At 65.1% G+C, this 14,062-nt stretch overlaps 1 protein-coding gene across 1 annotated transcript; it reads right to left on the reverse strand.

Moving 5' to 3' along the window:
* Positions 1-4,100: 4,100 nt before the first annotated feature.
* On the reverse strand, positions 4,101-13,757 carry GPR20 (G protein-coupled receptor 20). The gene is made up of 2 exons (XM_066379600.1): positions 13,730-13,757; positions 4,101-6,745 (listed from the first exon to the last, which is right to left on the reverse strand). The coding sequence occupies exon 2, from the start codon at positions 6,713-6,715 to the stop codon at positions 5,642-5,644; it is 1,074 nt and encodes a 357-aa protein (XP_066235697.1). The 5' UTR covers positions 6,716-6,745; positions 13,730-13,757; the 3' UTR covers positions 4,101-5,641.
* Between the last annotated feature and the right edge of the window lie 305 nt (positions 13,758-14,062).

A 14,062-nucleotide genomic window follows, 5' to 3' on the forward strand; every position in this document is an offset into this window, starting at 1 on the left:
CTGTGGTGGGGGTGAGTGGACAGGGTCACGGTGGTGCACGAGGGAGGGACAGGGTAAGTTGGGAGGGGAAGTGCGCCCCAGAGGGAGGAGCAGATCTGCCAGGTGCCTGGCCCTGACTCTGGGAGGGGCCATCTGAGAGGGTCTCAGGGCCCACTGGCCACACGATGGGAGCTTCCTGGGGTGCCAATGGGCACGTCTGGGGGAACTGGCCTTGTGCCCACCCCACCCAGGCTGCCCTCAGCTGAGCCAGGGTGCGGGTGGATGGAGACATGGGCGGTGTCATAGCCCAGCTGTCAGGTTGGGGTGCACTGGACACCATCTCCCTCTGTCCCTCGAAGCAGGGCCTGTCCCTTCTACCTGACAGGAGAGGCCAGGGACCACCGAGGGACTCCTACCTAGTCCGGTTTCTCCCTGGCGCCTGTCTGTCTGTCTGCCTCCTGCTTCCGTGCTGCCTGGGTTTGGGACAGGTGCCAGCGCTGTGGTTGGAAGTCCATGGCACTGCTTGTCAGGACATTCCAGCCCTCGGGCATGTTTCTCTTTCCCCCACGCACATGCTGAGCAGCCCGAGGGCCAGGCTGTGACTCAAGGCAGGGGTCTGACCCTCTTTGGGCTCAGAAGGTGGTGCAGAGGTGACTTCAGGCCTCGTTGCTCAGGAGGGGTGGCTCACCAGGGGACCTCCCCTCACGGTGGCCACCTTGCCCAGCTCCCTTCTGGCAGGTGGGGACATGGACACCTGGACCCGGGGCCGCCTTGAATTTCCCCGGTAGGAGGGGCCTGGGTTTCCCGACTCTTCTTCCCAGGTGGGCCAGGAAGCTCCTCTGAGCAGCTTTCCTGGATTGCTGGCTCTAGGGCCCCCCCCCCCCCGAAGGTCAGGTAGCAGAGGTGATCTGGAGGGTCACTGCCAGCCCAGGACAGCTGGCTGCCTCTGCCAGGCCAGCAGCGCCACCTGGTGGCCCCAGGCTCCCAGACACCTTGGTTCATCTGACATTTCCCTCAGACCAGTGGGAGGGGCTCGCCCAAGGTCACTGGCAGCCCTGAGAACCCAGGAACCCTGGGCCCCTAAGTCCCGCCCCTGCCAGGCGTGTGCAGGTCCCAGGGGACGCTCAGAGGCAGGGCTTGTCCAGAGGGATAAGCGAGAAAGGGGAGGGGTGTCTCAGTCATTGTGACCGTGGGCTGGGGGAGGGGACCCTCAGACTACCTGGCAGAGGGAAGATGCTGTTGAGTGAATGAGACACTACATGCACATGCACACATATGCACGTGTACATGGACACATACACCATGGGCGCATGCCCAATGCATACACACACACACACACTGGTGTGTAATTCTCATAACCCCACCGTAAGGCAGAAGGTGTCAATTACCCTCCCATGACAGAAGTCGGAGCTGAGCCTCAGGCTGGCACGTGACTCAGGCCAGATTGGAGAGACGGTGTGGCCAAGGGGGCATGGCACAGGCAGGATACCCACTGCCTCTGCTCGGGCTCTGTTCCTGAGCGTCCACCCTGGGCTGGGCTGCGGTGCCCTCTCTGGCTTTAGGGTCCCAGGAGCTGCCCCCAGCCCTCTCTCCTTGGCTTTGCCCTGGAGAGGACAGGGAGAAGGGGGGTTCAGATGCCTGGACCTCACCCCCATGCCCTAGAGCTTGACTTTCAACACCCCGTCAGGCCACTAGGAGGCCAGTCGGAGGCCCTCCCAGGTCCCAGGACTCCTCCATGAAGCGGTCCTAGGCCACCAGCACGGTGTGGACACTCGGGGCTCCCAGGGGCAGGTGCCCTTCCTTCCCCGCAGCCTCTGGATGTGAAGGTCTGTGGCTCCTGGGGCCCTGTGACAGGCTGGGGACGCTGACATCCTCCCAGGGCCACAGCTGGGGTCCCGATGGGTGAGGGTGGGGCAGGTGACTCTGTGCCTGGTCTGCTCCCTCCACCGAGTGCATGCCCCACCCCTACCCCCACGTGGGAGCCCCCGCCCTGGCATGTGGCACCCCGGGAAGGCCCCCCTGTCTTGAGGTATAACTGAGGATCCTGCACTTCGTGAGGCCACCTGTCTGCCGGACACCCTCCACCCCCAAGTTGGAACCCTGGAAGCTGAGGGTCCGCAGGGGAAGGGGCGGCAGGGCCTCAGGCCGGCTTATAAACACACAGCGTGTTCTCCCATTTAAGTCATGGCTGGGCCGGGCGTGCAGTCCCGCTGGGTGGGTGGGTGGAGGGAGCAGGCAGGGCCCCCGACAGGCCGGGGAGCGGCTAGCTCTGAGCTCTGATTACAGATGAGGCCCAGAGAGGGGCAGGGATGTGGCTGAGGTCTCATGGGGACCAGAGGGGCTTCTGCCCACCAGACGTGGTGGCCTCTCCTAGGCTCATCTGGAGCAGGGCTCCTGCTCCCTGGGCAGAGGGCTCCCCCTTACAGATGGCACAGCCGGAGGGTCCCAAGGTCAGCTGATCAGCTGGGCAGATGGGTGGGGTGGTGGGCCGGCTAAGACGAAGACACAGAATAATAGGAGAACCAAGACACAGAACAGAGTGACCCCACCAAGGGTGTTGGGGCCCTGAGAGCAGGGTTGGGGCGCAGAGCTCTCTGCAAGTCTGGGGGGCTCCAAGTGGCAGGCGGTCCTGTGGAAACAGGTGGTGGTGGGGACACAGGGAGAGAGCAGGGGCCTAGGTCTGGCTGCAGGGGCCACGTCCCCAGCCTGTCCTGCCCCCTCCTGTCCCCCTCCTTCCCTCTCCCCTTCCCCTGCTCTGGGGACACCCTCCGCTTCCCTCTGCCGACACTGGTCTCTGCCTCCCCGTCCACAGCCTTCCTGGCTCCTTTAAAGGATCAAGGGCTGGGGGCGGCCTTGGCTCTGGGGTCAGGCAGGTCCCGGTGGGAATTCTAGCTCATTTTCCAGGTGGTATTAGATAGCTCAGACCCAATACATCTCTGAGCCTGTGTTCTCCTCTGTGAAGCGGGAACACAGACCGCTGGGGCATGGGGACCCGCCCCCGAGGGTGTGAGTACCGCGGCAGTGACCGGCTCAGGGGTGTCTTCACACGTTCACACCTGCCTCCTGGGCTCCCCGGCCCTGTTCCCGGGGGGCAGGCCAGGCACAGAGAGCCTCCTGAAGGGATGGGGCAGAGGAAGTGTGGGAGGCGGGGAAGGGGTTGTGTGTGGCATGTGCGGGGTCTAACCCAGGACATCGGGGTGGGACACCCACCCTCACCCTCACCGGGTGCCTGCACTCCTGCCCCAGGCGTCGGAGGCCTGCAGGAAGCCCGGGACGGCGCCGCTGTGACATTTCCTGCTATTAACGAAGCCGAATGTAAACAGGCCCTAATATTTACCTCCGACGCCTCCGGCCCAGAGGGTGCCAGACAGTGAGAGTGATGAGCCCCTCGGCCAACGCCCCCCCCACCCCGGCGCTGGCTTCTCTGGGCCGCGGACGGTGACCCTGCCGTGTGTGAGGCCGGAACTAAGAGTAGGAGGCCCAGGTGTGAGACTCTCCTGGGTGCCCAGAGCCTCAGTTTCCCCATCTGTGAAACGGGGCGACCATCCTGACCTCCCAGGCTTACAGGGAAGCCCAGGGAAGGGGACAGCTCAGTGTCACTTTGTGAACCCACAGGCAGGGCCCCAGTCCCCCCCCCCCCATATTGTGGGTTTCAGCTAACTGACCCATCGCCTCCCTCGCCCTGTCACCACATACTTTGGCGACAGGAAGACACCGTAGGCGTTCTGGCTGACCTGCCCTCGCCCACATCTTCTCCCTGAGCAGGTGGAGTTGGGACCAGCATGGGGCAAAGACCCGTCACTCTGCTGGCCTGCACCCCCACCCCAACGATGGCGCCCTCAGCCTGCCCGCCAGCTTGCCACCTGCTCCCCCTTCCACCCCCTGCCCTTCCGAGCGACTAGCTCGAGACCTCTAAACCTGCCGCCCCGTCAGTGATGGCAAAACCACGAACCCACCACCCGGGCCTTTCCTGGGAGCTCATACCTGTCCACAGGACAGCGAGTTCAGGGGGTCATGCATAGATACCCTCCCAACCGGCCTAGGGCCCCACGGCGACCCCTGCCCACTAGCTGGGTCAAGGGCACAAAGGGAATAAACAGGTTTAATTTAGGACAAGGACTTCTTGCTAAGGAGACTGTTTACATCAGATATAAATACACAGGCCATCTCACGTCACTCGGGCTTTTGGAAAACCCGGAAGGGAGGCCACAAGGAGGGGGATGCGGAGGCCTCATACCCTGGCCCCTGTGGGACCACGGACGGTCCTGGTCTGGCCTCTGGAAGAGAGGGCATTTGTGGGAGCCCCTACCCCTCCAGTTGCAAGGATGAGGAGAGGGGTAGAGCTGGGGAAACTGAGGTCCATCTAGCCAGGGTTCTGCACAGGGGGCCATTAGACTGAGTTCTCAAAGGTATGAGGTTGGCCCCCAATTCCTGCTCCAGCCCCAGGAGACAGGTGGCCACCCTCTCAAGCTTGAATGGTAGAAGGCTCCCCCTGGGTCCAGGTATCCCTCAGCCCCAAGGCTTTTGCAGACCCTTAGGGACCCAGGTTGGATGGTGGGCTTGTAGACCTGGGGACCCACGGCGCATGGAGGCAATCCTGGAGTCCAGGTCAGAGGAGGTGACCAGAAGCCCAAGTCAGAGAAAGGCTCCCTTCCCAGAAAAGGTGGGGGGCAGGATGAGCCAGGTGAGAGCAGCTGCTCAGAGCCCAGGGGAGAACAGGGCTGGGTGTGGGGAGGCGACCCGGGGCCGGCAGACCCGCGTTTGGGTCCCGTGTGTCTTCGCTCCTGGTTTTCTCATCCATAGGATGGGGCCATGAGCCCTGCTGTCCCCCGTCCTCCGAGGACAGAAGGCAGGGTCTTTGAGAACATTCCTGGAGTGGGTGGGCGCTTTGGGGCGGTTTGAGCAGTCTCCACGGGGCAGGTGTGAGGAGTTGGAGGAGTGGGACCGGTTGGTTCGGATCTGGCCACCCCCAGCCGGGCGCCACACTGCTGCTTCACCTCCGCTGCAGGCACCACACACAGGTGGGCGGGAAACAGCCTGTCCCTGTGGGGTCCTTGCGGGTTCAAGTGTCAACCCAGATATCCGAGTACTGGCTCGGGGCAAATGCCGCAGGGTGTCATGTGGTCTTACCTTGCAAACCACGGACCCTCGGGCAGGACCCACACAGACACACCCCTCGGTCACTCACCCGTCACTGTGTCCCCCGGCAGTTTCTTTCTGTGCTTGTTCTTCTATCTCTGGAGAGAAGGGGCGCAGAGGGGAGGGAAGGGGTTGGGGAGGGGGGTGACTCCTTCAGGTTGACTTTTTAACTCTCCTTGGAATCCCCAGTATCTAAAAATAAAAAATCTTAGTCCCTTTTTCTGAGGACCCCACTCTGGGGACAGAATGGCCCAGGCAAGGAGCTCCTGGCTCCTCCTCTGTTTTCAGTGGACACCATGTACACTCCAAGGACAGCATTCTGAGCACCTTGTCCCATCTGGAGCCTGTGGCAGACATTGCTAATCAACCAGAGCACAGTGGCCTTAGAATCTCCAAGCTATGCCCTAGGCAGCCATCACCAATTGATCAAGGTGAAACCAATCTGCTACCGAGGCAGAGCTGGCCCTGACCTGGCATGCTCAGCCCAGTCCTGACCTTTGGAGACCTTGCCGGGTCCTGCCGACTACTCCTCGGGCCCGTTGGCCAAGGCCTGCGTGAGGGCGCGAGGGCCGGTGCTGAGGATGCGACGGCGGCCGGAGCCCCCGGCACCCTTGTGCACGCTGACCACGTCGCCCACGCCAGGCCCGCATTCTGTCCCGCGCCGGCCGAAGAGGCCCCGGACGGTGGCCTGGAAGCCGCTGGTGATGAAGCAGTAGACGATGGGGTCCATGCAGCTGTTGAGGCTGCTGAGGGTCACGGCCACGTGGTAGACCACCAGGCTGGCGCGGCGCGGCACGTCGGGCCACAGCGCCACGGCCACCTGGCGGGCGTGGAAGGGCGTGAAGCAGACGAGGAAGATGACGAGCACCGTGAGCAGCAGCTGCATGGCCCGCACGCGGCGCTGGCGGCCCTGGCGCAGCAGCCCCGACCGCGACAGGGCGCACACGATGCGGCCCGTGAACACGCTGATGACCAGCAGCGGCAGCAGGAACTCCAGCACGGTCAGCGCGAAGACCCGGCAGCAGGACCGGCCGCCGGCCGTCACACTCAGCACGGACAGGGTGACGGCGCCGGCCGCCAGCCACACGCAGGCGCACACGGCCCTGGCGCAGGCAGGCTGGCGCCAGCGGCGGGAGCCCTCGGGCCGCACGATGGCCAGGTACCGGTCCACGCAGATGCAGGTGAGGAAGAGGATGGAGCAGTGCATGTTGAGGAAGTAGCCGAAGACGTGGGGGAAGGCGCAGGGCAGGCAGCCCCGCGTGCCATAGAAGACCGCAAAGCGGGTGGGCAGGGACAGGCCCACCAGCAGGTCCGTCACCGCCAGGTTGATGGTGTACGTGATGGACGGCGTGGCGGCCCGGGTGCGGCAGCAGAAGACGTACAGCGCCAGCCCGTTGAGCACCAGCCCCGCCAGGAAGATGACCCCGTGCACCGCCATCAGCGCCAGCCACAGGCTCGGGAAGGTGGCGTGCAGCTCCTCGTCCAGCCCAGCAAACAGGTGGAACAGGGGCCTCTCTGGCACGCTGACGTTGGCCCACGCGGCCACCGTCACTGTGGCATTGGGGGCCGCCACAGTCGAGGGAGACTCAGAGGGCATGACGGTGGCCGGCCAGGGCTCGCTCCAGGCCTGCGAGGAAAGAGACGGCGTTACCCTCGGGGGTTAGGTGAGCCCCGCCTGGAGGCTGGATGCGGCTGGTCTGTCCACCGAGAGCCTCGGCGTTTCCGCCTCCGTGCCGCTGCTCTGCCCGGCCCGGCCCTGCCTCGCCTGCCCTCTCTGCTCCTCTGGCCCCGGCACCCGCCAGCATGCAGCTTGGCAGAAGGCTGGTGCTCCGAGCCTGCCCCTGCAGCGGGAGGTAGAAACCCCTGTGGTGCAGGACCATCCCCAGGACCGGGAAGGCAGAGCTGATGGGTATCGCACAGTTAAGGGGGGAGGGCCAAGTGTGTCGTGTTTGAACCCAGAACCAAGCCCACCTCCACCCTTACTCTCTGTGCAACTTGAGGGGAGTCACTTAGCTTCTCTGTGCCCGTGTCCTAACCGGGCAGTCAGGACTGAGGAGCCACGGGAGCAGTGACAGCACAGCCAGAGCGACCAGCGTTCTGCTCCCAGAGCCTGGCCCTGGGAGGCCCCACCTGACGCTCGCCCCGCCCGGCTGACCACGCCCAGCGGGCATGGCCCTGTCCTCCTGGCCACCTGTCTGCTCTCACCTCTGCCTGTGCTGGTGCCGGGTCAATACCCTGGATGAGGGTCCTCGTTAGGCCCCTTTCTCAGGCAGGGGTGGGGGCTGAGAGCCAGCCTCCCTGGGTGCCCCCGGGCCCTGGCTCTGTCGGAGGCCCAGGCAGGGCGGCTCCCCAGGGCCGGAGCTGGAGCCCACGTCCCAGGGGCAGCGGGGCCTGAGGGGGTGTGAGTTAAACACACGCTGTGTGCCCCAGTTGGCGGGGTGGGTGGGGGGCCAGGCTGCGGCTGCTCCCTGTTTGTGTTCCTGCCGAGCTGTTGAACTTGCTGAGATTTATCCCTTTATTTATAAAGGAGGCTTGAGGGCCCCCAGCCCCACCCAGGCAAGCCAGTCCTCCAAATAAGGACATTTCTGGCTTTTTCAGGGGAAAGGAGAAGGCTTTGGGGAGAAGCCCAGAGGAGGGCTGGACGTGTGGACGTGTGGGGGGGGGGGCGTAGGGCTCCCCCCACCTGCAGGGCAGGGAAGACCCTCCTCTCTCCTCGTGGCTGAGGGAAGTGAGTCATCTGCTGGGAGCCGGCTGGGCACTGCCCACTTCTCCGGCAACAGGCTCCCTCTGGCAGCTGTGGAGCGAGAACCCTGCGTCCTGCCTGCTGAGGGACAGGAGAACCAGGAGTCACGCTTGGCCATGGCGGGCACAAGAGCAGAGCCCTCACGGGCAGAGGGCCCAGGTCCCAAGCTGACCTGGAGGGAGGCCTGGGTAGAAAGGGCAGCCCTCTCCATCCATGGGTTCAGAGAGGCCAGCACCCGCTGAGCCTCGACCTCTGCACCTGGAGGCTGCTGGGAGGGGCTGGGCGCTGCCCAGGGCTGTGCCTGGCCCCTGCAGCCATGCTCAGCACACTCGGGCCCAGGCCTCGGCTGACAGGGTGCTCCGGGCGGGCTGCCTTGTGCTTAGCACCTCCGGCCCCTAACAGGGTCAATGAATGCACCTCGGGGAGACAGGGAGTGTGAGGGACATCTGGGGCAGGGAGAGACCCTCTGTGGGCGTGCAGGCTGGGGACCCAGCACTTCAGGCTATGGGCTCCGTCCTCTGGCAGGAGGGGCGGGGGACAGAAAGTCGCCGGAAAGGAGAGAGGCCTCCCAATGTGTCCCTCCTCTACTATGAAACGACTGTGCCTCACAAAACACAGGAAGAAAGACCCCAGGAGCGGGGAGCTGGCCCAGGGGACAGATGGCAAAGGTTTTGGACTCCCACGTCCTTTTCAGTTTCCCAGTGTGTTTGCATGAGGCCATCGTCACTGTCCCAATCAGAGGCAGATAGTAGACACCGCGGGGCACTTCCTCTGGGAGACGTCCCAGAAAGCTCCCTGGGGACAGCCCCGCAGCTGGCCAGCACCTCGCTCAAGGTGCCGGGCCTCGGTCCCCCCTGGTCTCCTCTGCCTCGGCTCCTGCTCTGACACCCCCAGGATGGCTCCCCTCACAACCCCCGACTCTGCTTGGTCTGAGCGTGCCCTCCTGGGGGCCCCGACCCCTCCCACAGTCTCAGCACGCCCATGCTTCCATGGGAAGGTGTGTGGATGTCACCCCCGGGGACGGCCAGGCGTGGGGCGCTGTGGGGAGGCCCTGAGCAATTAACCAGCAGAGGGTCAGGCTTGGGCTCCCACGGACCCTCGGTCTCCCTGCCTGTAAAGTGACGTAAGGACATCCTCTAGCGGTTGTCTGGAGGACTCCCGGCGTGGGCTGCTGCGTAATTACAACTCCTCCCTGTCCGGCTTCTGGTGGTCTTCCGCCGGGGCTCGAACCCAGGTCTGCCTGGGGTGAGCCCACAGCCAGGTCCTTGATTTTGAGGAAATGTGGGGTACCCAGGAAGCGGCCCCCTCCGTGGGCAGCGCACCGGGCACTCACACCCCATGTCACCCTCCTGCTTGACCACTCCTGTAGTCTGGAATGGGGGGGGGATAGTTCTGTTCCTCTGTGAACAGCCTGGCCCAGGCCTAGGCCCACCCACCCAGCCTGAGGGGGAGGGGCACAGAGCTGGCCCCCAGAGGGACCCTCGGCCTTGAGCAAATATAGGAGCTGCAGACAGCCAGGTTCAAGCCCGCTCTGCCACTCCCTCGCCCGGGACCCTGGCCAGGTCAGTGAGCCTTGCTCTCCTCGTCTGTTAAATGGGGTCACTAGTGTTTTCCACAACCTGATTGGGGAGGCATGGCCATATTCTGGGAGCCCATTCGACCGGGAAGGCACAGCCCTCTCCCTTCCTCCTTCCTGGCAGATAGATGCCCGGGGCCTGGCTGAGGTGGAGCAGACCCTGGACCTGGGGCCAGCTGGTGGAGCCCAGTGGGCAGGGGCCACGTCCTTGCCAGTGGCGCCTAGCACAGCGCTGGGCTCAGAGCAGGGAAACTGCTCCAGGGCCGCCGCCTTGTCCCTCTCCACCAGCTGTCACAGTGTTTGCTTCAGCCCTCAGCGCCTCAGTCTCCTCACCTGTGCTGCTGGGGGTCATGCACACAGTGGGACGGAGCGATGACTGAGAGCAGGCAGTGGCTGGAGGTGCCCGAGGGAGTGAGGAACGCCAGGCGCCCGCCCAGAAGGCTCGTCACAGTGAGGCTCCAGGTGGCCCCACCTGCACGGAGGCCCTGCCTGCCCTTTCCTGGGGAGGGGCCCGCAATTCCAAGGTGCACAGTGCAGGACTTCTCAGAGCCTTTGTGAAGGCTCAAACCCAGGCAATCTTCCCCAAGAGGAGAAATCTTTCCCCAAGTCATTGCACCCTGTCCCCTCCTGGGGCTCCCTCTCTGACCAGCCTTATGGCCACACCAATGAATGGGGGCCCCTGTGGCCTCTACTCACGTGTCACTGGGTTCCTGCTGTTTGTACCCAGCAACACACGGCCATGGGGAACCCGGGCCATGCTGACCTCACCTCCTTGGGAGGTAGGGGTGTGTCCAGACCTCTCCTTGGCTCCTTTTGAACCCCCTCAGCCCCTGCCCCCATCCCTGCATGCTCTCTGCAATGTCCTCCTGCCTCCCACCCTGCCACACACCGGACCTCAGGGGAGCCTGGTCTCAGCCTTGGGGTAACAGGTGGCTGCCTGGGAGTTTGGCCCACCAAGGCTGGGAGGGACAGCTGTGGAAGACAGGCCCAGCTTTTCCCTGACCCAGGTCCTCAGCGCGTCCACACAGCAGTCCTGGGGTTCATCGGTGAGGGAGGGGAGTCCCAGAGAGGTGCGTGATGTGCCCTAGGTCACACAGCATGGAATGGGTGGAGCTGAGCATTAAAGCCAGGTTCCCCTGCTCCCGGGCCCAGGCAGGGGTGGAACCATGCTGGGTGGGCACCCCTGGACCTGCAGTTTGTGCACGAGGAGATTCTCAGGCACACGCTACCCACGTGTACGCCCCCCAACAAGATGGCATTCCCGGGCCAAAATATCCATTATCAGGGGAACGAACCATCAGCCTGTTTAGTTTCTAGATTATTCTTGGTCTCACGGCACCTGATCTAGAGTATCTTGCCTGCTGGTTTGGGCTGGTCCGAGCCTCTGCTGGTTCCGCCAGGGATGGCTGGGCCCTTACCGAGGCCTCGGAGAGGGACCAGACCGGGGCACCCAGCAGGGCCTAGGGGGTGCCAGCCAGAATCCAGGCCCCTTCCTGGCGAGGGCTTCCTCCACTCGGCTACGGGAGCGGGGTCACTTGTGGGCGTGGGTGGAGTGCTCTCAGAGGGCACCCGGACTGGGCCACACCTGACAGTCTCCATTCCGCCACCTGGTGAAAGGCCTGCTTCTCTGGGAGGGTAGCCCAGGGTCATGGCACCCGGGGCCCACTTCTCTGGGAGGGTAGCCCAGTGTCACGGCACCCGGTGAAGGGCCTGCTTCTCTGGGAGGGTGGCCCCAGGGTCACGGCACCTGGTGAAGGGCCTGCTTCTCTGGGAGGGTGGCCCCAGTGTCACGGCACCTGGTGAAGGGCCCGCTTCTCTGGGAGGGTGGCCCCAGTGTCACGGCACCTGGTGAAGGGCCCGCTTCTCTGGGAGGGTGGCCCCAGTGTCACGGCACCCGGTGAAGGGCCTGCTTCTCTGGGAGGGTGGCCCCAGTGTCACGGCACCCGGGGAAGGGCCCGCTTCTCTGGGAGGGTGGCCCAGTGTCACGGCACCCGGGGAAGGGCCTGCTTCTCTGGGAGGGTGGCCCAGTGTCACGGCACCCGGGGAAGGGCCCGCTTCTCTGGGAGGGTGGCCCAGTGTCACGGCACCCGGGGAAGGGCCTGCTTCTCTGGGAGGGTGGCCCAGTGTCACGGCACCCGGGGAAGGGCCTGCTTCTCTGGGAGGGTGGCCCAGTGTCACGGCACCTGGTGAAGGGCCCGCTTCTCTGGGAGGGTAGCCCAGTGTCACGGCACCCGGGGAAGGGCCCGCTTCTCTGGGAGGGTAGCCCAGTGTCACGGCACCCGGGGAAGGGCCCGCTTCTCTGGGAGGGTGGCCCCAGGGTCACGGCACCTGGTGAAGGGCCCGCTTCTCTGGGAGGGTGGCCCCAAGGTCACGGCACCTGGTGAAGGGCCCGCTTCTCTGGGAGGGTAGCCCAGGGTCACGGCACCTGGTGAAGGGCCCGCTTCTCTGGGAGGGTGGCCCAGGGTCATGGCACCCGGGGCCCACTTCTCTGGGAGGGTAGCCCAGTGTCACGGCACCCAGGGAAGGGCCCGCTTCTCTGGGAGGGTGGCCCAGTGTCACGGCACCCGGGGAAGGGCCTGCTTCTCTGGGAGGGTAGCCCAGTGTCACGGCACCTGGTGAAGGGCCCGCTTCTCTGGGAGGGTAGCCCAGTGTCACGGCACCTGGTGAAGGGCCCGCTTCTCTGGGAGGGTGGCCCCAGTGTCACGGCACCCGGGGAAGGGCCTGCTTCTCTGGGAGGGTAGCCCAGTGTCACGGCACCTGGTGAAGGGCCCGCTTCTCTGGGAGGGTAGCCCAGTGTCACGGCACCCGGGGCCCACTTCTCTGGGAGGGTAGCCCCAGTGTCACGGCACCCGGGGCCCGCGCTGCCGCCCAGCTCACCCCCTGAGGCAGCCTCACCCCTCCCCGCACGCAGCCTTTCCAGGGCAGGGGGACAGGACCTCTGCCCTTCTCCACGCAGACCCTTAGCCGGGGCTCTTGGCCTTTGCCGAGGCTGTTCCCTCTGCCTGGTATGTCGTCTCTGCCTGTGTCACCTGCTGAATGCCCCTTGCTCCCACAGTCACCACCCCAAACTGTCCTCCCCGAGCCCCTCTGACTTCCTGCTGCCTTGGGGCAGAGCTGTATCCTCACAATACAGGTGTTGTCCCCAAGATGACCCCTCCCCCAGACACCCCAAGTTGGTGTTAGCAGCCCCGTTTTGCGATGACCCCTCCCCCAGACACCCCAAGTTGGTGTTAGCAGCCCCGTTTTGCCCCGTGAGGAACCTGAGCGTGTCTGAACCACCCACTGGGGGGCGGTGAACTCTGCCCTGTGGACCCCTCTGCCTGCAACACGCCGTGGGAAGTCCACCGCGGCCTGCTGTGCAGAGAAGGAGCTGGAGGCCCCGGGCAGCGGGACGGGGCTCAGGAAGCCTGTGAGGGGAGGTGGCCCTGGCTGCTCCTCTGACTGGAAGTGACCACAGCTCGGCAGAAGGACACGGCGGCCAGTGGGCAGCTCGGCAGCCAGTCTGCGGGCTGTGAGCGCCGCCTCCCTTCCAGCCTCCCTTCCGTTCCCAGTCCTGCCTGAGGCTGCACAGCTGCTCCTTGTCTGCCCTGCCCGGCCACCCTGGCCACAGGCCAGTTCCCAACTCGCCTGCCCGCCCCCCTCGGGACCATGTTCCTTCTCACAGGGCAGTTACCACCAGCGAGAGCCAGGCAGGGGCAGAGCCAGCGCCGATGTCCGTGCTGGGGGGCGCGGCAGGTGGGCTTGGGCCTCAGTTTCCCCACCCCTAAGCGGGCTGGGGAAAGGCGGGGCTGGAACTAAGGGCTGGAGCTGTGGAATGGCCGGGCCAGCCCTCTGCGGGGGGTGTGCCCTGCTCTGAGCCTGTCCCAGCAGCCCCTCAATCCCCAGCCCTGCCCCAGCCCAGGGGGATGGCGGTGGCTAAGGTTGCAGAGCTCGTCAAGTGCCTCTGGGGTCCCCATCCTAGTGCGAGACAGGGGGGAAACCAAGGCCAGGGTGGGGCGCCAGCGGGGGGTCACTGAATGAATGGATGAATGAATGGATGAATGAAAGGCAGAGAAGGGCTTTGGGGGCCCTGGGGCAGGAGGGATGCCCCGCACGCCCTTGGGAACGCTGCCTGCCCCCTCTGCACCCAGCCTGGCCGGATCTAGCCACCCTCCCCCGGGGGCTCAGTTTTCCCATCTCTACAATGGCTCTCTACAGGGCAGGACCTCTTGACCTCTGGCTGCCCGCCTGGCTGGGGACTGAAGACACCAGCACCTACCCTCTTTTGAGGCCGGGCCAGCCCCAGGACTCACCTCGCCTCCCACCCGGTGGCTGGAGACAGCAGGCGCTTCCTGAGCCTCCCTCCGCAGCTCTCGGCGGCTCTGTGGCCGCCCAGACGCGCCTTCCTGGGGCCTGACGTCAGGCCGGCGCCCGGGTCTCCTTTTGGGCAAAGGCAGCAGAGGTGGGGGCGGGGCGGGGGCGGGGCGGGGGCGGGGCGGCTCATTTTCAACCCCCGCCCCCCACCGCTCAGCAGAGGAGCTTGGTTCCAGGGCCCTGTGGGGAGGAGCTCAGGGGCTGCAGGGTCCACAGCCCCGCCTGGCAAAGGAGGAAACTGAGGCAGTGAGGGTGGGGCCAAAGCTGCCCCA

The sequence above is a fragment of the Saccopteryx leptura genome, chromosome 3 (genome assembly GCF_036850995.1).
Source record: "Saccopteryx leptura isolate mSacLep1 chromosome 3, mSacLep1_pri_phased_curated, whole genome shotgun sequence".
NCBI classification, from domain to species: domain Eukaryota; kingdom Metazoa; phylum Chordata; class Mammalia; order Chiroptera; family Emballonuridae; genus Saccopteryx; species Saccopteryx leptura.

Excerpts from the sequence above, each read along its gene's own strand:
- GPR20 (XM_066379600.1), bottom strand. The coding sequence starts at position 6,715 with ATGCCCTCTGAGTCTCCCTCGACTGTGGCGGCCCCCAATGCCACAGTG.